The sequence below is a fragment of the Salmo salar genome, chromosome 21, assembly GCF_965601325.2.
Source record: "Salmo salar chromosome 21, fSalSal1, whole genome shotgun sequence".
In the NCBI taxonomy this organism is placed as follows: Eukaryota; Metazoa; Chordata; class Actinopteri; order Salmoniformes; family Salmonidae; genus Salmo; species Salmo salar.
In genome coordinates, this window is record NC_138311.1 from 33355645 (window position 1) to 33378240 (window position 22596).

The 22596-nt window shown below is 48.0% G+C and overlaps 1 protein-coding gene across 6 annotated transcripts in view; it reads left to right on the forward strand.

Annotated features, from left to right (window-relative positions):
- LOC106582212 (LIM and senescent cell antigen-like-containing domain protein 1) overlaps positions 1-22596 on the forward strand; it is an 82172-nt gene that overhangs the window by 45935 nt on the left and 13641 nt on the right. For 3 of the 6 annotated variants that reach the window (XM_045704681.2, XM_045704682.2, XM_045704680.2), the window contains exon 2: positions 12313-12472. In XM_045704681.2, the coding sequence (XP_045560637.1) occupies positions 12313-12472 (160 nt within the window). Of the gene's footprint in view, positions 1-3526; positions 3952-12312; positions 12473-22596 lie in introns of those variants that run through there. The other 3 variants (XM_014165056.3, XM_014165054.3, XM_014165058.3) reach the window with 3 other exon arrangements.

Sequence of the window (22596 nt, forward strand, 5' to 3'; positions counted from 1 at the left end):
TCCTAGTAGTTGTAATGGGAGTAAAATGTGAATGTGCACCTAGCAGTAGTTCACACACCAGGGACAGGAAGGAGGGAAAAGCTGCCCCCCCATACACACACACACACACACACACACACACACACACACACACACACACACACACACACACACACACACACACACACACACACACACACACACACACACACACACACACACACACACACACACACACACACACACACGGGCTGGCGTCAGCTGCCAGCGCCTAGTTTGGACATGATACTTTCCTGGGCGTCTATTTGTGGAATGATGGAAACAGGCTGAATAGCAGAGAGAGGAATGTCTGTACACTCCTGGTTTATAGTCTCTGGTAGAGACACACATGTCCACAGTACTCCACTCTAGAGAGACACACATGTCCACAGTACTCCACTCTAGAGAGACACACATGTCCACAGTACTCCACTCTAGAGAGACACACATGTCCACAGTACTCCACTCTAGAGAGACACACATGTCCACAGTACTCCACTCTAGAGAGCCACACGTGTCCACAGTACTCCACTCTAGAGAGACACACATGTCCACAGTACTCCACTCTAGAGAGACACACATGTCCACAGTACTCCACTCTAGAGAGCCACACATGTCCACAGTACTCCACTCTAGAGAGACACACATGTCCACAGTACTCCACTCTAGAGAGACACACATGTCCACAGTACTCCACTCTAGAGAGACACACAGGCTGCCATACAGCATTGAGATTTGGAGCAGGAACACTGCCCTAGTTTTCATCCAGATGAATAGTTTTTGTTACAGAGGAGGAATATGTTCCCACTGAATCAGAGTTATTTGAATGTCTCCTGTAGATTTATGCTCCTGGCCTTTTGGTGGTGTAGAAGTGTCATTTATTTAAGGAGGTCAGAGCAGGAAGATGTAGGGGCGCAACTTTTTTTCTAGAAGTGGGGGGGACATATATATTTATTTATATATACATATAAATTTTTTTATCCTGTCGGATAAACACTCCAAACAGCCTACCCGACCACTAGAAGGCATCTGCATGGTCCTAAAGCACACCGTTGCCTTGTTTTGTATCACATTCCAATGATAAAACTGGAGGGGACAAAAATGCAATTTCTGAATGTGGGGGACACTCCCTGTCCCAAGTGACAGTTTCGCCCCTGGTAAGATGTGATGAGTTTAGCCACATAAACAACTATCAGTCACTTTGATTTGTAAATGTTTGTGAAGTTTTTATTCAGTAGATTAAAATGGCATAATATGGGTGAGAATACTTCATATGGGGCGGCATGTAGCCTAGTGGTTAGAGTGTAGGGGAGGCATGTAGCCTAGTGGTTAGAGTGTAGGGGCGGCATGTAGCCTGGTGGTTAGAGTGTAGGGGCGGCATGTAGCCTAGTGGTTAGAGTGTAGGGGCGGCATGTAGCCTAGTGGTTAGAGTGTAGGGGCGGCATGTAGCCTAGTGGTTAGAGTGTAGGGGCGGCATGTAGCCTGGTGGTTAGAGTGTAGGGGAGGCATGTAGCCTAGTGGTTAGAGTGTAGGGGCGGCATGTAGCCTGGTGGTTAGAGTGTAGGGGCGGCATGTAGCCTGGTGGTTAGAATGTAGGGGCGGCATGTAACCTGGTGGTTAGAGTGTAGGGGCGGCATGTAGCCTGGTGGTTAGAGTGTAGGGGCGGCATGTAGCCTGGTGGTTAGAGTGTAGGGGCGGCATGTAGCCTAGTGGTTAGAGTGTACGGGCGGTATGTAGCCTAGTGGTTAGAGTGTAGGGGCGGCATGTAGCCTGGTGGTTAGAGTGTAGGGGCGGCACGTAGCCTAGTGGTTAGAGTGTAGGGGCGGCATGTAGCCTGGTGGTTAGAGTGTAGGGGCGGCATGTAGCCTGGTGGTTAGAGTGTAGGGGCGGCATGTAGCCTAGTGGTTAGAGTGTAGGGGCGGCATGTAGCCTAGTGGTTAGAGTGTAGGGGCGGCATGTAGCCTAGTGGTTAGAGTGTAGGGGCGGCATGTAGCCTAGTGGTTAGAGTGTAGGGGCGGCATGTAGCCTAGTGGTTAGAGTGTAGGGGCGGCATGTAGCCTAGTGGTTAGAGTGTAGGGGCGGCATGTAGCCTAGTGGTTAGAGTGTAGGGGCGGCATGTAGCCTAGTGGTTAGAGTGTAGGGGTGGCATGTAGCCTAGTGGTTAGAGTGTAGGGGCGGCATGTAGCCTAGTGGTTAGAGTGTAGGGGCGGCATGTAGCCTAGTGGTTAGAGTGTAGGGGCGGCATGTAGCCTGGTGGTTAGAGTGTAGGGGCGGCATGTAGCCTAGTGGTTAGAGTGTAGGGGCGGCAGGTAGCCTAGTGGTTAGAGTGTAGGGGCGGCATGTAGCCTAGTGGTTAGAGTGTAGGGGCGGCATGTAGCCTAGTGGTTAGAGTGTAGGGGCGGCAGGTAGCCTAGTGGTTAGAGTGTAGGGGCGGCATGTAGCCTAGTGGTTAGAGTGTTGGACTAGTAACTGAAAGGTTGCAAGATTGAATCCCCAAGCTGACAAGGTAAAAATCTGTTGTTCTGCCCCTGAACAAGACAGTTAACCCACTGTTCCTAGGCTGTCATTGTAAATAAGAATTTGTTCTTAACTCACTTGCCTAGTTAAATAAAGGTACAAAATATTTATGTTTTCAGAGTGCATGTTTCATTCCTTAATCTCCCTTGAGCAAAACACTGAGTTGCTCAACTCAGCCTGTAGCGTTTCTGACTTGGATCCATGTGGTGGATCTCCCTGAGCGTGCGCACACACATACACACACACACACACACACACAGACACACACACACACACACACGCACAGACACACACACCCACACACACACACACACACACACACACACACACACACACACACACACACACACACACACACACACACACACACACACACACACACACACACACACAGCTATGACTTTAGCCAAACCATCTGTTTCTCTCCTGGAAGTGAGAAATCACAACATATCTCCATGAGTGATGATGTAGAAGTGTGCGCGTGTGTGTGTGTCAGTGGGGGCTGCTGAGGGGAGGACGGCTCATAGTAATGGCTGGAATGGAGTCAATGGAATGGCATCAAACACATTAAAGATGTGGTTTCCATGTGGTTAATGCCATTCCATTGACTCCATTCCAGACATTATTATGAGCCGTCCTCCCCTCAGCAGCCCCCATTGGTGTGTGTGTGTGTCCAGTGGCACAGTGACCTCTGTCCGTTAGATGGGCCAGTTGCAAAGTCAAAATGTATTATATTGCAAAAATGACCTTTTTGTCCTTAATTGAAGGTTAGGGTTAGGCATTAGGGTTAGCATTGTGGTTAAGGTTAGGTTTAAAATCTGATTGTATGACTTTGTGGCTGTGGCAGCTAGTGACCACTCTGCAGAGCTGCCTGCAGGGCAAAATTCATTACCATATATGCCAACCTGCGTGTGAGAGAGAGAGTTGAGGGAGGGTGAAATGGAACGAGAGAGTATGAGCAAGGGAGATAAAAAGAGAGAGAGAGGGAGGGAGGTACATCAGGGATCTGTGTGAAGTCAGGGCAGTCAGACAGTCTTCTTCTCTGTCTCAGTGCTGCTCAGGCCATCTCTTTCTACATTACTCCTCCTTTTTGGATTGGATTGTTCTAGGACTGAGTGTTTGGGAAAGAGCCTGTATTTGAATAGGGCCGGGGAAGAGTGTGTTGGACTGGGAGCTTGTACTAACTAGTATTTGGACGACCGAGTCGTGTCCTATGGAGGTACAGGTTCAGAGTCAGCCACAGCCCCCCACCATCCTGGAGAATGGGGCGGCCCAGGACCCTGAACCACACCCTGCGGAGTTCAACGGTCATCGTCATGCCAACGGTGGGGAGGCAGAGCTGCCCGTCTCCAAGTCTCAGAGGAGACACAGCGATGTCAAAGTCTACAAGGAGTTCTGTGACTTCTACGCACGCTTGTAAGTCTGGGAGCCATGATACACACACACTGAGGGAGGAAGTGTGTGTGACAGGATTGAGTGGATTGTTGGTGTGGATCTCTGAAATCACCTGTGTGATCCATGGCATTACAGATCTGTATAACTTCTGAGTAGTATACATTAATTATCTGGGGGATTAAACCCACTCAGTTGATTAAGGGTTTAGAGTTATCACAATTGACTGTGGTTGACCTTTGTTTGTATTGCTTGCTGTTTGGGGTTTTAGGCTGGGTTTCTGTACAGCACTTTGTGACATCTGCTGATGTAAAAAGGGCTTTATAAATACATTTGATTGATTGATAAATGCTTATTGGAAATGTGAAGAATTTGAAGAATTCTGGTATTAGAAACAGTTTGATGAATGGGAACAATTCTGGTATTAGGAACAGTTTGATGATTAGGAACAGTTTAATAATTAGGAACAGTTTGATGATTAGGAACAGTTTGATGATTAGGAACAGTTTGATGATTAGGAACAGTTTAATAATTAGGAACAGTTTGATGATTAGGAACAATTTAATAATTAGGAACAGTTTGATGATTAGGAACAGTTTAATAATTAGGAACAGTTTGATAATTAGGAACAGTTTGATGATTAGGAACAGTTTGATGATTAGGAACAGTTTAATAATTAGGAACAGTTTAATAATTAGGAACAGTTTGATGATTAGGAACAGTTTGATGATTAGGAACAGTTCTGGTATTAGGAACAGTTTGATGATTAGGAACAGTTTGATGATTAGGAACAGTTTGATGATTAGGAACAGTTTGATGATTAGGAACAGTTTAATAATTAGGAACAGTTCTGGTATTAGGAACAGTTTGATGATTAGGAACAGTTTAATAATTAGGAACAGTTTGATGATTAGGAACAGTTTGATGATTAGGAACAGTTTAATAATTAGGAACAGTTTGATGATTAGGAACAGTTTGATGATTAGGAACAGTTTGATGATTAGGAACAGTTTGATGATTAGGAACAGTTTAATAATTAGGAACAGTTTAATAATTAGGAACAGTTTAATAATTAGGAACAGTTTGATGATTAGGAACAGTTTGATGATTAGGAACAGTTTGAGGATTAGGAACAGTTTAATAATTAGGAACAGTTTAATAATTAGGAACAGTTTGATGATTAGGAACAGTTTGATGATTAGGAACAGTTTGATGATTAGGAACAGTTTGATGATTAGGAACAGTTTAATAATTAGGAACAGTTTAATAATTAGGAACAGTTTGATGATTAGGAACAGTTTAATAATTAGGAACAGTTTGATTAGGAACAGTTTGATGATTAGGAACAGTTTGATGATTAGGAACAGTTTGATGATTAGGAACAGTTTAATAATTAGGAACAGTTTGATGATTAGGAACAGTTCTGGTATTAGGAACAGTTTGATGATTAGGAACAGTTCTGGTATTAGGAACAGTTTGATGATTAGGAACAGTTTAATAATTAGGAACAGTTTGATGATTAGGAACAGTTCTGGTATTAGGAACAGTTTGATGATTAGGAACAGTTCTGGTATTAGGAACAGTTTGATGATTAGGAACAGTTTGATGATTAGGAACAGTTTGATGATTAGGAACAGTTTAATGATTAGGAACAGTTTGATGATTAGGAACAGTTTGATGATTAGGAACAGTTTGATGATTAGGAACAGTTTAATAATTAGGAACAGTTTGATGATTAGGAACCGTTTGATGATTAGGAACAGTTTGATGATTAGGAACAGTTTAATAATTAGGAACAGTTTGATGATTAGGAACAGTTTGATGATTAGGAACAGTTTGATGATTAGGAACAGTTTGATGATTAGGAACAGTTCTGGTATTAGGAACAGTTTGATGATTAGGAACAGTTTGATGATTAGGAACAGTTTGATGATTAGGAACAGTTTAATAATTAGGAACAGTTTGATGATTAGGAACAGTTCTGATATTAGGAACAGTTTAATAATTAGGAACAGTTTGATGATTAGGAACAGTTCTGGTATTAGGAACAGTTTAATAATTAGAAACAGTTTGATGATTAGGAACAGTTTGATGATTAGGAACAGTTTAATAATTAGGAACAGTTTGATGATTAGGAACAGTTCTGGTATTAGGAACAGTTTGATGATTAGGAACAGTTTGATAATTAGGAACAGTTTAATAATTAGGAACAGTTTGATGATTAGGAACAGTTCTGGTATTAGGAACAGTTTGATGATTAGGAACAGTTTGATGATTAGGAACAGTTTGATGATTAGGAACAGTTTGATGATTAGGAACAGTTTAATAATTAGGAACAGTTTGATGATTAGGAACAGTTTGATGATTAGGAACAGTTTAATAATTAGGAACAGTTTAATAATTAGGAACAGTTTGATGATTAGGAACCGTTTGATGATTAGGAACAGTTTGATGATTAGGAACAGTTTAATAATTAGGAACAGTTTGATGATTAGGAACAGTTTGATGATTAGGAACAGTTTAATAATTAGGAACAGTTTAATAATTAGGAACAGTATGATTAGGAACAGTTTGATGATTAGGAACAGTTTAATAATTAGGAACAGTTTAATAATTAGGAACAGTTTGATGATTAGGAACAGTTTGATGATTAGGAACAGTTTGATAATTAGGAACAGTTTAATAATTAGGAACAGTTTGATGATTAGGAACAGTTTGATGATTAGGAACAGTTTGATGATTAGGAACAGTTTAATAATTAGGAACAGTTTGATGATTAGGAACAGTTTAATAATTAGGAACAGTTTGATGATTAGGAACAGTTTGATGATTAGGAACAGTTTAATAATTAGGAACAGTTTGATGATTAGGAACAGTTTAATAATTAGGAACAGTTTGATGATTAGGAACAGTTTAATAATTAGGAACAGTTTAATAATTAGGAACAGTTTGATGATTAGGAACAGTTTGATGATTAGGAACAGTTTGATGATTAGGAACAGTTTAATAATTAGGAACAGTTTGATGATTAGGAACAGTTTGATGATTAGGAACAGTTTAATAATTAGGAACAGTTTGATGATTAGGAACAGTTTAATAATTAGGAACAGTTTGATGATTAGGAACAGTTTGATGATTAGGAACAGTTTAATAATTAGGAACAGTTTGATGATTAGGAACAGTTTGATGATTAGGAACAGTTTGATGATTAGGAACAGTTTAATAATTAGGAACAGTTTGATGATCTGAACTATATAGAGTTTTTTGACATGAATAGACTATTGGCTGGTTTCTTGCTACAGTGCATGCTGTGGTAGTAGACAGTGGCTCAGAGACCCTGGACTATTTTAGTTTGGGGGAAGTGTGTTATGCAAAGTGAAATATGCTGGCAGGCATGAGAACTCTGTGACATGAAGGGATCTATGGGATGAGGGCAGGCTAAATATATGTGAGCTTTATGTTGTGGCCCTGTGGATAGTTAGAATGGATGTTACTCATATTATGGGGGTCATTGGGGGTAATGTTATCAGCATTATAAGTATAGTCACTGAAAACATGTCACATTTGAAGTCTCCAGTCTCAATGAAAATGTCTGGAATGCTAATCATTAGCAAGGCAAGAAGGAGAGTCACACAGTTTGAGACTTTGACTTATTCAGAGAGGTTAAGTCCAATCCTTAGATGCCTCAGGTACACTAGCACAGACCATGCTGTTTCTTTCAACCCTTGAGGCAGAACTAAAACTCCAGTAGGTAAATAAAGCAGAAGCCCTGACTTCAGTCAGTCGCTCAGATATGTGATGACAACCTGGTCCTTTTATAGACATCCCTCCTCTCTCTGTCTCTGCCTCCCTCTCTCTGTCTCCCTCTCTCTGCCTCTCCCTCCCTCTCTCTGCCTCTCCCTCTCTCTCCCCCTCCCTCTCTCTGTCTCTCCCTCCCTCCCTCCCTCCCTCTCTCTGCCTCTCCCTCTCTCTCTCTGTCTCTCGCTCCCTCTCTCTGTCTCTCCCTCTCTCTCCCTCACTCTCTCTGTCTCCCTCCCTCTCTCTGTCTCTCCCTCCCTCTCTCTTTCCCTGTGAAACAAACTCACTAAGTTGTTATTATGAACAGTGTTGGAGGAAACGACCAATCACCTCACACTGGAAGTTAAGCAACACTAAAGCTACCCTTAACAAAAAGTATAGTTTACTGAAATGAAGATACTTTCAAAGGAAGTTCACTACATCCAAACTACTTTGTGAAAAAAATGTCATAGACTATAAATTGCAAAAACAGATCACTCTGGAGTCAGATGTGTAATGTAGCCTATTAAACAAAAACTGTTTCAAGTATGAATTGTGCAAGTTTGATGTCAAAAAAAGAGTTCTTGTCTACTTCACCCATATTTTATTAAAATGTTTGCTAAAATAGTAGTATGTAGTTCCAGTAGTTAGCTACACCACTACATGGTAAAAAAGTAATTAACTACAGAAAACACTACCAAGATTTGAATATAGTTCAACTACCACCAAGCTACTACTGCAAAATGGAATTAAATGACTAGCTGAACTACATGTAGTTAACTACTCCCCAACACTGATCATGGAATATTTACCAACCAGCTCAGCACCTCCTTCATAGTCTTTCTGTCTTCCTGTCTCTGGGGGGGAAATGCTTGAGGCTTGTGTCATTTCCTACTAGCAGAGCCAGAAAAGGGCTTCTGAATCCTTCCTTTTGTCTGATGTCACACCAGGGTCCTGACAACATGGCCCCTATATGTTCATACATTACATCAGACAGTGTGATGATAGCTGTAGAATATCTTGATGGAACCTCTGCATTGATTCCACATCTTGTGCCAATACGTTCTATGTGCTCTGGAATGTAGTGAGTTACTGTAAATCAATTCAAATCAAACTTTATTTGTCACATGCGCCGAATACAACAGGTGTAGACCTTACCGTGAAATGCTTACTTATAAGCCCTTAACCAACAATGCAGTTCAAGAAGAGTTAAGAAAATATTTACCAAGTAGACTAAAGTAAAAAATAATAAAAAGTAACACAATAAAATAACAATAACGAGGCTATTTACAGGGGGTACCGGTACCGAGTCAATGTGCAAGTGTCACATCCTGACCAGTAAAAGGGGTTATTTGTTATTGTAGTTTGGTCAGGGCGTGGCAGGGGGTGTTTGTTTTGTGTGTTTCGGGGGTTTTGGTTTATGTTCTATGTTATCTATTTCTATGTGTTTATCTAGTTGTCTATTTCTATGTTGGGTTTTTGGCAATGACCTCCAATTAGAGGCAGCTGGTTGTCGTTGTCTCTAATTGGAGGCCATATTTAGTTGGGTTTGTTTCACTTGTGTTTTGTGGGTGGTTATTTTCTGTATAGCCTGTGTGCCTTATGGAACTGTTTTTCGTCGTACGTTTATTTTGTTTAAGTGTTTTCATCAAATAAATTAAGTATGAGCACTTTACCCGCTGCGCCTTGGTCCTATCCTTACGACGACTATGACAGAACCAACCACCTACAAGGACCAAGCAGCGGGGATTGGAGCACCAAGCAAGGACCAAGCAGCGGGGATTGGAGCACCAAACAAGGACCAAGCAGCAGGGATTGGAGCACCGAAGAGAAGGATAGACGTGGGAGGCAGAACGACGTTTCTGGGAGAGGACACTAAGGGAACTAGAGGAGGTGTTGTCGTGCCCTCTCCATGACTGTTTTGGTGTGTTTGGACCATGATAGTTTGTTGGTGGTCTGTAGTGTTGATCCTGCTCTAGGATGTACAGCTACTAGGCTGTATGATGAGAGAGGGAGGAAGGTTACACTAGATAGACACCTCACCTTTTTCTGCCATCCTTCTGTCTCTCTATCTGAGGGGGAGAGCAGTGCCGTGTGTGTGCGTGCATGTGTGTGTGTGCGTGTGCATGTCTGCGTGTGTTTGTCTCCTGGGCACACATTGGAATTCTGACCTTTTAAAATAGCAGCCCGCTTCCCTCCCTTCTCCACCTCCTCCCTCTTTTTCTCTCTCTTCATTACATCAGGTCTGACTAATAAACAACACACTGTTTAGAGAGACCGCTCCCTTACTGTCATTGAAAAAACATTGGTATCCATTGACATGAACGTGGGCTTGAGTTTGTGTGGGACAGGGAGTAGCAGCCCTCCCTGTAGCTCTGAGATTGGATAGCGAGATGCCCTTATTTGAACTAACTTTCTCTCCTCTCCTCCTAGCACACACATACTGTACACACAGAGTGTCTCTCACATGCCCTTCACTATGGCTGCAAGTTGTCAGGAACACCATGTTCATAAGGGGGGGGACAGGCTAGAGCTGCCGCTTTCAAGGAGCGGGACTCTAATCCAGACGCTTATAAGTAAAAAGTATGCCCACCGACAAACCATCAAACAGGCAAAGCGTCAATACAGGACTAAGACTGAATCCTACTACACCTGCTCTGACGCTCGTCGGATGTGGCAGGGCTTGCAAACTATTACGGACTACAAAGGGAAACCCAGCCACGAGCTGCCCAGTGATGCGAGCCAACCAGACGGGCTAAATGTCTTTTTATGCTCGCTTTCGAGGCAAGCAACACTGAAGCATGCATGAGAGCATCAGCTGTTCTGGACGACTGTGTGATCACGCTCTCCGTAGCCAATGTGGGCAAGACATTTAAACAAGTCAACATTCACAAGGCCGCGGGGGCAGACGGATTACCAGGACATGTACTCAGAGCATGCGCTGACCAAATGGCAAGTGTCTTCACTGATATTTTCAACCTTTCCCTGAATGAGTCTGTAATACCTACATGTTTCAAGCAGACCACCATAGTCCCTGTGCCCAAGAAAGCTAAGGTAACCTGCCTAAATGACTACCGCCCATAGCACTTACGTCAGTAGCCTTGAAGTGCTATGAAAGGCTGGTCATGGCTCACATCAACACCATCATCCCGGACACCCTAGACCCACTCCATTTCACATACCGCCCCAACGCAATCTCAATTGTACTCTACACTTCCCTTTCCCACCTGGACTTAAAGAACACCTATGTGAGAATGCTATTCATTGACTACAGCTCAGTTCAACACTATAGTGCCCACTAAACTCATCACTAAGCTAAGGACCCTGGGACTAAACACCTCCCTCTGCAACTGGATCCTGGACTTGCTGACGGGCCGCCCCAAGGTGGTAAGGGTAGGTAACAACACATCCGCCACACTGATCTTCTACACGGGGGCCCCTCAAGGGTGCGTGCTTAGTCCCCTCTTGTACTCCCTGCTCACCCACGACTGCGTGGCCACAACGGGGGTAGGTCTGATCACCGACAACAATGAGACAGCCTATAGGGAGGAGGTCAGAGATCTGGCAGTGTGGTGCCAGGACAACAACCTCTCCCTCAACGTGAGCAAGACAAAGGAGATGATCGTGGACTACAGGAAAAGGAGAGCCAAATACTCCCCCATTCTCATCGACGTGGTAGTGGAGCAGGTCGAACCTACTGCTACTCACTGTTTATTATTATGCAAAGTCACTTTACCCCTACCTACATGTAAAAATTACCTTGACTAACCTGTACCCCCGCACATTGACTCGGTACCGGTACCCCCTGGATATTAAGGGATCCTGAGTAACGCAGCAGTCTAAGGCAGTGCATCGCCGTGCTAGAGGCATCACTACAGACCCAGGTTCGATCCCGGACTATATCACAACCGACCGTGATCGGGAATCCCATAGGGCGACGCACAATTGGCCCTGCGTCGTCCGGGTTAGGGTAAGTTTGGCTGGGGCAGGCCATCATTGTAAATAAGAATTTGTTCTTAACTGACTTGTCTAGTTAAATAAAGGTTAAATGAAAAAAATATAGCCTCTTATTGTTAGTTTGTGTTACTTTAAAAAAAATAAGTAACTCTATTTTCTTAAAACTGCATTGTTGGTTAGGGCTTGTAAGTAAGCATTTCACGGTAAGGTTTCCCAGATTTCCTTTCTGTGTCTGAAGCTATGATAGGCCGGGTTGGACCAAAGCCCACACTAGAAGGTTTAGTGGGAGCTGGCCTGAGAATCCTTATGTGTGTACGTGCCTGTATGTCTATGAAGGAATGTGTCAGCTCTCCTCACTCATTTACCCACCCTGATCTCCAAACACTGAATACAACCTCCAGCTGGGTGTGTTGTGTAAAGAGAGACACTATTACTTCTGTGCGTTGGGTGATGAATGTGCTTCAGTTGTGGTGTGGCTAGCCAATAGGGTTCTACACTGTGTTCATTGTGACGTTACTCACTCTATGACCTGTTCTTTCCCTTTTTAGAAAAAATAAAAAGAATACTGAATGTAAACTCTCGTCTTCCTTCCTTCCTTCTCTCTCTCTTTCTCTCTTTCTCTCTCTCTCTCTCTCTCTCTCTCTCTCTCAGCAACATGGCCAGTGCCCTGGCCAATGCGATGTGTGAGCGCTGTAAGAGTGGCTTTGCCCCGGCGGAGAAGATCGTCAACAGTAACGGGGAGCTGTACCATGAGGGATGCTTTGTCTGTGCTCAGTGCTTCCAACAGTTCTCTGAGGGTCTCTTCTATGAGGTGACATTCACTTACTGTACCCCTCTTACCATCAGAAACACTCTCCTCTCTCCCACTCTACCAATTCAATGGGCTTTATTGGCATGGGAAACGTATGTTTACATTGCCAAAGAAAACGGAATAGACAATAAACAAAATAAACAATACCATCAGACCCTCTCTCCTCTCTCCCATCAGACCCTCTCTCCTCTCTCCCATCAGACCCTCTCTCCTCTCTACCATCAGACCCTCTCTCGTCTCTCCCTCTCTACCATCAGACCCTCTCTCCTCTCTCCCATCAGACCCTCTCTCCTCTCTACCATCAGACCCTCTCTCCTCTCTACCATCAGACCCTCTCTCCTCTCTCCCATCAGACCCTCTCTCCTCTCTACCATCAGACCCTCTCTCCTCTCTCCCATCAGACCCTCTCTCCTCTCTCCCATCAGACCCTCTCTCCTCTCTCCCATCAGACCCTCTCTCCTCTCTCCTCTCTACCATCAGACCCTCTCTCCTCTCTACCATCAGACCCTCTCTCCTCTCTACCATCAGACCCTCTCTCCTCTCTACCATCAGACCCTCTCTCCTCTCTCCCATCAGACCCTCTCTCCTCTCTACCATCAGACCCTCTCTCCTCTCTCCCATCAGACCCTCTCTCCTCTCTCCTCTCTACCATCAGACCCTCTCTCCTCTCTCCCATCAGACCCTCTCTCCTCACTACCACCAGACCCTCTCTCCTCTCTACCATCAGACCCTCTCCCCTCTCTCTCCCATCAGACCCTCTCTCCTCTCTCCCATCAGACCCTCTCTCTCTCTCTCCCATCAGACCCTCTCCCTCTCTCCCATCAGACCCTCTCTCCTCTCTACCATCAGACCCTCTCTCCTCTCTCCCATCAGACCCTCTCTCCTCTCTACCATCAGACCCTCTCTCCTCTCTACCATCAGACCCTCTCTCCTCTCTACCATCAGACCCTCTCTCCTCTCTACCATCAGACCCTCTCTCCTCTCTACCATCAGACCCTCTCTCCTCTCTCCCATCAGACCCTCTCTCCTCTCTCCTCTCTACCATCAGACCCTCTCTCCTCTCTCCCATCAGACCCTCTCTCCTCTCTACCATCAGACCCTCTCTCCTCTCTCCCTCTCTACCATCAGACCCTCTCTCCTCACTACCATCAGACCCTCTCTCCTCTCTACCATCAGACCCTCTTCTCCTCTCTCCCATCAGACCCTCTCTCCTCTCTACCATCAGACCCTCTCTCCTCTCTACCATCAGACCCTCTCTACCATCAGACCCTCTCTCCTCTCTCCCATCAGACCCTCTCTCCTCTCTACCATCAGACCCTCTCTCCTCTCTCCCATCAGACCCTCTCTTCCTCACTCACCATCAGACCCTCTCCTCTCTCCCATCAGACCCTCTCTCCTCTCCTCTCTACCATCAGACCCTCTCTATCTCTCCCTCTCTACCATCAGACCCTCTCTCCTCTCTCTCCCATCAGACCCTCTCTCCCATCAGACCCTCTCTCCTCTCTCCCATCAGACCCTCTCTCCTCTCTCCTCTCCCATCAGACCCTCTCTCCTCTCTACCATCAGACCCTCTCTCCTCTCTCCCATCAGACCCTCTCTCCTCTCTCCCTCTCTACCATCAGACCCTCTCTCCTCTCTACCATCAGACCCTCTCTCCTCTCTACCATCAGACCCTCTTCTCCTCTCTACCATCAGACCCTCTCTCCTCTCTACCATCAGACCCTCTCTCCTCTCTACCATCAGACCCTCTCTACCATCAGACCCTCTCTCCTCTCTACCATCAGACCCCTCTCTCCTCTCTACCATCAGACCCTCTCTCCTCTCTCCCATCAGACCCTCTCTTCCTCACTACCATCAGACCCTCTCCTCTCTCCCATCAGACCCTCTCTCTCCTCTCTCCTCTCTACCATCAGACCCTCTCTATCTCTCCCTCTCTACCATCAGACCCTCTCTCCTCTCTCTCCCATCAGACCCTCTCTCCTCTCTCCCATCAGACCCTCTCTCTCCTCTCTCCCATCAGACCCTCTCTTCCTCTCTCCTCTCTCCCATCAGACCCTCTCTCCTCTCTCTACCATCAGACCCTCTCTCCTCTCTACCATCAGACCCTCTCTCCTCCTCTCTCCCATCAGACCCTCTCTCCTCTCTACCATCAGACCCTCTCTCCTCTCTACCATCAGACCCTCTCTCCTCTCTCCCATCAGACCCCTCTCTCCTCTCTCCTCTCTCCCATCAGACCCCTCTCTCCTCTCTCCCATCAGACCCTCTCTCCTCTCTCCCATCAGACCCTCTCTCCTCTCTCCCATCAGACCCTCTCTCCTCTCTCCTCTCTCCCATCAGACCCTCTCTCCTCTCTCCCATCAGACCCTCTCTCCTCTCTCCTCTCTCCCATCAGACCCTCTCTCCTCTCTACCATCAGACCCTCTCTCCTCTCTCCCATCAGACCCTCTCTCCTCTCTACCATCAGACCCTCTCTCCTCTCTCCCATCAGACCCTCTCTCCTCTCTACCATCAGACCCTCTCTCCTCTCTACCATCAGACCCTCTCTCCTCTCTACCATCAGACACCTCTCTCCTCTCTCCCATCAGACCCTCTCTCCTCTCTCCCATCAGACCCTCTCTCCTCTCTACCATCAGACCCTCTCTACCATCAGACCCTCTCTCCTCTCTACCATCAGACCCTCTCTCCTCTCTACCATCAGACCCTCTCTTCCTCACTACCATCAGACCCTCTCTCCTCTCTCCCATCAGACCCTCTCTACCATCAGACTCCTCTCTACCATCAGACCCTCTCTATCTCTCCCTCTCTACCATCAGACCCTCTCTCCTCTCTCTCCCATCAGACCCTCTCTCCTCTCTCCCATCAGACCCTCTCTCCTCTCTCCCATCAGACCCTCTCTCCTCTCTCCCTCTCTACCATCAGACCCTCTCTCCTCTCTCCCATCAGACCCTCTCTCCCCTCTCCCTCTCTACCATCAGACCCTCTCTCCTCTCTACCATCAGACCCTCTTTCCTCTCTCCTCTCTCCCATCAGACCCTCTCTCCTCTCTACCATCAGACCCTCTCTCCTCTCTACCATCAGACCCTCTCTCCTCTCTACCATCAGACCCTCTCTCCTCTCTCCCATCAGACCCTCTCTCCTCTCTCCTCTCTACCATCAGACCCTCTCTCCTCTCTCCCATCAGACCCTCTCTCCTCTCTCCCATCAGACCCCTCTCTCCTCTCTCCCATCAGACCCTCTCTCTCTCCTCTCTACCATCAGACCCTCTCTCCTCTCTACCATCAGACCCTCTCTCCTCTCTCCCATCAGACCCTCTCTCCTCTCTCTCTCCCATCAGACCCTCTCTCCTCACTACCATCAGAACCTCTCTCCTCTCTCCCATCAGACCCTCTCTCCTCTCTCCCATCAGACCCTCTCTCCTCTCTCCCCTCTACCATCAGACCCTCTCTCCCTCTCTACCATCAGACCCTCTCTCCTCTCTACCATCAGACCCTCTCTACCATCAGACCCTCTCTCCTCTCTACCATCAGACCCTCTCTCCTCTCTCCTCTCTACCATCAGACCCTATCTCCTCTCTCCCATCAGACCCTCTCTCCTCTCTCCCATCAGACCCTCTCTCCTCTCTCCCATCAGACCCTCTCTCCTCTCTCCCTCTCTACCATCAGACCCTCTCTCCTCTCTACCATCAGACCCTCTCTCCCTCTCCCTCTCTACCATCAGACCCTCTCTCCTCTCTACCATCAGACCCTCTTTCCTCTCTCCTCTCTCCCATCAGACCCTCTCTCCTCTCAACCATCAGACCCTCTCTCCTCTCTCCCTCTCTACCATCAGACCCTCTCTCCTCTCTACCATCAGACCCTCTCTACCATCAGACCCTCTCCTCTCTCCTCTCTACCATCAGACCCTCTCTATCTCTCCCTCTCTACCATCAGACCCTCTCTCCTCTCTCCCATCAGACCCTCTCTCCTCTCTACCATCAGACCCTCTCTCCTCTCTACCCATCAGACCCTCTCTCCTCTCTCCCATCAGACCCTCTTCTCCTCTCTCCCATCAGACCCTCTCTCCTCTCTCCCATCAGACCCTCTCTCCTCTCTCCCATCAGACCCTCTCTCCTCTCTCCCATCAGACCCTCTTTCCTCTCTACCATCAGACCCTCTCTCCTCTCTCCCATCAGACCCTCTCTCCTCTCTACCATCAGACCCTCTCTCCTCTCTCCCATCAGACCCTCTCTCCTCTCTACCATCAGACCCTCTCTCCTCTCTACCATCAGACCCTCTCTCCTCTCTCCTCTCTACCATCAGACCCTCTCTATCTCTCCCTCTCTACCATCAGACCCTCTCTCCTCTCTCCTCTCTACCATCAGACCCTCTCTCCTCTCTACCATCAGACCCTCTCTCCTCTCTACCATCAGACCCTCTCTCCTCTCTACCATCAGACCCTCTCTCCTCTCTACCATCAGACCCTCTCTCCTCTCTACCATCAGACCCTCTCTCCTCTCTACCATCAGACCCTCTCTCCTCTCTACCATCAGACCCTCTCTCCTCTCTACCATCAGACCCTCTCTTCCTCACTACCATCAGACCCTCTCCTCTCTCCCATCAGACCCTCTCTCCTCTCTCCTCTCTACCATCAGACCCTCTCTCCTCTCTCTCCCATCAGACCCTCTCTCCTCTCTCCCATCAGACCCTCTCTCCTCTCTCCCATCAGACCCTCTCTCCTCTCTCCTCTCTCCCATCAGACCCTCTCTCCTCTCTACCATCAGACCCTCTCTCCTCTCTACCATCAGACCCTCTCTCCTCTCTCCCATCAGACCCTCTCTCCTCTCTCCCATCAGACCCTCTCTCCTCTCTCCCATCAGACCCTCTCTCCTCTCTCCCATCAGACCCTCTCTCCTCTCTCCTCTCTCCCATCAGACCCTCTCTCCTCTCTACCATCAGACCCTCTCTCCTCTCTACCATCAGACCCTCTCTCCTCTCTCCTCTCTCCCATCAGACCCTCTCTCCTCACTACCATCAGAACCTCTCTCCTCTCTCCCATCAGACCCTCTCTCCTCTCTCCTCTCTCCCATCAGACCCTCTCTCCCTCTCTACCATCAGACCCTCTCTCCTCTCTCCTCTCTACCATCAGACCCTCTCTCCTCTCTCCCATCAGACCCTCTCTCCTCTCTCCCATCAGACCCTCTCTCCTCTCTACCATCAGACCCTCTCTCCTCTCTCCCATCAGACCCTCTCTCCTCTCTCTCTACCATCAGACCCTCTCTCCCTCTCTACCATCAGACCCTCTCTCCTCTACCATCAGACCCTCTCTCCTCTCTACCATCAGACCCTCTCTCCTCTCTCCCATCAGACCCTCTCTCCTCTCTCCCATCAGACCCTCTCTCCTCTCTCTACCATCAGACCCTCTCTCCTCTCTACCATCAGACCCTCTCTCCTCTCTCACCATCAGACCCTCTCTCCTCTCTACCATCAGACCCTCTCTCCTCCTCTCCCATCAGACCCTCTCTCCTCTCTACCATCAGACCCTCTCCTCTCTCCTCTCTACCATCAGACCCTCTCCTCTCTCCCTCTCTACCATCAGACCCCTCTCTCTTCTTTCCCATCAGACCCTCTCTCCTCTCTACCATCAGACCCTCTCTCCTCTCTCCATCAGACCCTCTCTCCTCTCTCCCATCAGACCCTCTCTCCTCTCTCCCATCAGACCCTCTCTCCTCTCTACCATCAGACCCTCTCTCCTCTCTCCCATCAGACCCTCTCTCCTCTCTCCTCTCTACCATCAGACCCTCTCTCCTCTCTCCCATCAGACCCTCTCTCCTCTCTCCTCTCTACCATCAGACCCTCTCTCCTCTCTACCATCAGACCCTCTCTCCTCTCTACCATCAGACCCTCTCTCCTCCTCCTCTACCATCAGACCCTCTCTCCTCTCTACCATCAGACCCTCTCTCCTCTCTACCATCAGACCCTCTCTCCTCTCTCCTCTACCATCAGACCCTCTCTCCTCACTACCATCAGACCCTCTCTCTCCCATCAGACTCAGACCCTCTCTCCTCTCTACCATCAGACCCTCTCTCCTCTCTCCCATCAGACCCTCTCTCCTCTCTCCCATCAGACCCTCTCTCCTCTCTACCATCAGACCCTCTCTCCTCTCTACCATCAGACCCTCTCTCCTCTCTCCTCTCTACCATCAGACCCTCTCTCCTCTCTCCCATCAGACCCTCTCTCCTCACTACCATCAGACCCTCTCTCCTCTCTACCATCAGACCCTCTCTCCTCTCTCCCATCAGACCCTCTCTCCTCACTACCATCAGACCCTCTCTCCTCTCTCCCATCAGACCCTCTCTCCTCTCTACCATCAGACCCTCTCTCCTCTCTACCATCAGACCCTCTCTCCTCTCTACCATCAGACCCTCTCTCCTCTCTACCATCAGACCCTCTCTCCTCTCTCCCATCAGACCCTCTCTCCTCACTCCTCTCTACCATCAGACCCTCTCTCCTCTCTCCTCTCTACCATCAGACCCTCTCTCCTCTCTACCATCAGACCCTCTCTCCTCTCTACCATCAGACCCTCTCTCCTCTCCCATCAGACCCTCTCTCTCTCCCATCAGACCCTCTCTCCTCCTCACTACCATCAGACCCTCTCCTCTCTCCCATCAGACCCTCTCTCCTCTCTCCTCTCTACCATCAGACCCTCTCTCCTCTCTCTCCCATCAGACCCTCTCTCCTCTCTCCAATCAGACCCTCTCTCCTCTCTCCCATCAGACCCTCTCTCCTCTCTCCCATCAGACCCTCTCTACTCTCTCTCTCTCCCATCAGACCCTCTCTCCTCTCTACCATCAGACCCTCTCTCCTCTCTCCCATCAGACCCTCTCTCCTCTCTCCTCTCTCCCATCAGACCCTCTCTCCTCTCTACCATCAGACCCTCTCTCCTCTCTCCCATCAGACCCTCTCTCCTCTCTCCCATCAGACCCTCTCTCCTCTCTCCCATCAGACCCTCTCTCCTCTCTACCATCAGACCCTCTCTCCTCTCTACCATCAGACCCTCTCTCCTCTCTCCCTCACTACCATCAGACCCTCTCTCCTCTCTACCATCAGACCCTCTCTCCTCTCTCCCTCTCTACCATCAGACCCTCTCTCCTCCTTCTCTGCCTCTCCTCACTACCATCAGACCCTCTCTCCTCTCTCCCATCAGACCCCTCTCTCCTCTCTCCCATCAGACCCTCTCTCCTCTCTACCATCAGACCCTCTCTCCTCTCTCCCATCAGACCTTCTCTCCTCTCTCCCTCTCTACCATCAGACCCTCTCTCCTCTCTACCATCAGACCCTCTCTCCTCTCTACCATCAGACCCTCTCTCCTCTCTCCCTCTCTACCATCAGACCCTCTCTCCTCTCTCCCTCACTACCATCAGACCCTCTCTCCTCTCTACCATCAGACCCTCTCTCCTCTCTCCCTCTCTACCATCAGACCCTCTCTCCTCTCTCCCTCACTACCATCAGACCCTCTCTCCTCTCTCCCTCTCTACCATCAGACCCTCTCTCCTCTCTACCATCAGACCCTCTCTCCTCTCTACCATCAGACCCTCTCTCCTCTCTCCCTCTCTATCATCAGACCTTCTCTCCCTCTCTACCATCAGACCCTCTCTCCTCTTTCCCTCTCTATCATCAGACCTTCTCTCCCTCTCTACCATCAGACCCTCTCTCCTCTCTACCATCAGACCCTCTCTACAATCAGACCCTCTCTCCTCTCTACCATCAGACCCTCTCTCCTCTCTCCCCCTCTACCATCAGACCCTCTCTCCTCTCTCCCTCTCTACCATCAGACCCTGTCTCCTCTCTCCCTCTCTACCATCAGACCCTCTCTCCTCTCTCCCTCTCTACCATCAGACCCTCTCTCCTCTCTCCCTCTCTACCATCAGACCCTCTCTCCTCTCTCCCTCTCTACCATCAGACCCTCTCTCCTCTCTCCCTCTCTACCATCAGACCCTCTCTCCTCTCTCCCCCTCTACCATCAGACCATCTCTCCTCTCTCCCTCACTACCATCAGACCCTCTCTCCCTCTACCATCAGACCCTCTCTCCCTCTACCATCAGACCCTCTCTCCTCTCTCCCTCTCTACCATCAGAGCCTCTCTCCTCTCTCCCTCACTACCATCAGACCCTCTCCCTCACTACCATCAGACCCTCTCCCTCACTACCATCAGACCCTCTCTCCTCTCTCCCTCTCTACCATCAGACCCTCTCCTCTCTCCCTCTCTACCATCAGACCCTCTCTCCTCTCTCCCTCTCTACCATCAGACCCTCTCTCCTCTCTCCCTCACTACCATCAGACCCTCTCCCTCTCTACCATCAGACCCTCTCTCCTCTCTCCCTCTCTACCATCAGACCCTCTCTCCCCTCTCCCTCTCTACCATCAGACCCTCTCTCCTCTCTCCCTCTCTACCATCAGACCCTCTCTCCCTCTCTACCATCAGACCCTCTCTCCCTCTACCATCAGACCCTCTCTCCTCTCTCCCTCTCTACCATCAGACCCTCTCTCCTCTCTCCCTCACTACCATCAGACCCCTCTCCCTCACTACCATCAGACCCTCTCCCTCACTACCATCAGACCCTCTCTCCTCTCTCCCTCTCTACCAACAGACCCTCTCCTCTCTCCCTCTCTACCATCAGACCCTCTCTCCTCTCTCCCTCTCTACCATCAGACCCTCTCTCCTCTCTCCCTCACTACCATCAGACCCTCTCCCTCTCTACCATCAGACCCTCTCTCCTCTCTCCCTCTCTACCATCAGACCCTCTCTCCCCTCTCCCTCTCTACCATCAGACCCTCTCTCCTCTCTCCCTCTCTACCATCAGACCCTCTCTCCCTCTCTACCATCAGACCCTCTCTCCTCTCTCCCTCTCTACCATCAGACCTTCTCTCCCTCTCTACTATCAGCTTTCTTTTCAGCACCATGGAGTGAATCCTTACCACTGCTACACCTGGCTATCAGGGGAGCCTTGTCTGGCAGCGAAACAGTTCATTCAGCCTCATTTACTCTCTTTTTAAAAGAATAGCTGATATGGCTGACTTGCTTAAACAAATGTGGTTCCTGCTGACAATTGAGCAGTACAAACTATAGCATAAGGGAACGATGAGCGGATAAGAGGCAATCCGTAATTTCGATAAAGATATTAATAAGCGAGCTAGGGTGGACGTAGTCAATATAACTATTTGTTCAGCACCTTTGAAATGTACAGAGACAGAATTCAGAACATGGGCCATTCTTACAGTATTCTCCATGTACACCAAGTCAGAACCGTAGGATAAATAAAGGGGGCATATAAGCAGACAATGAAAGCTCTTAAAATATTTAATGATTACATTTCTCTAAAACAGGCTATATGCAACATGTGCACCACCAAGTCAGAACAGTAGGCTAAGTTATAAGGGGGAAAGGGACCAAATTATTTGGGTGAAGCACATGGGCTACTAACAGCTTACTACACAACATAAACTTAGTATTAATTTCTTAGCTACCGTATAAATATCTCCCTGGCATATTACATCATTATGCAGTAGCATACAATACATTTTTGGACTCACCTTGTTCTGTGCTCACTTGAAATGGAAGGTGTGGCAGTGGTCCTTCTTGTGGACAAATTTTGTCATCAAACTTTGTCATCAAAGTCTGGCATTCTCTGGATTTATGTTGCTTTCAAGACAACTTGGAACTCGGGGAAAAAACAAGGTTGAATCCTGACGTCAGTGATCTTCAGGTCGGAGCTCTAGAAAGAAGCCTGAGTTCTTGGAGTTCTGAGTTGGATGACCGTTCAAAACGTTATTTTCCCAGTCGTCGCTAGTTTTCTTCAGTTCCCAGTTGTCTTGAGCTCACTGAAGTCTGAGATATCCCAGTTCTGAGTTTCCAGTTGTTTTGAATGCGGCAGAAGTCATGCTGGATTGACAGCATGACCAATGTATTCAACCTTTTCTGGCCCATGGTGTGTTACTAGTGAATGTTTATCCTTTTAAGCTTAGAAAAGAGACCCGTAAACCCAGACTTGGACCACACACCCTCTCCACTGAATAGCAGGCTAGTGATTGCTTTTGTTAGGCTAACATCTTTTAGAGTAAATAACTCACGGACACTAGACAAGCTTA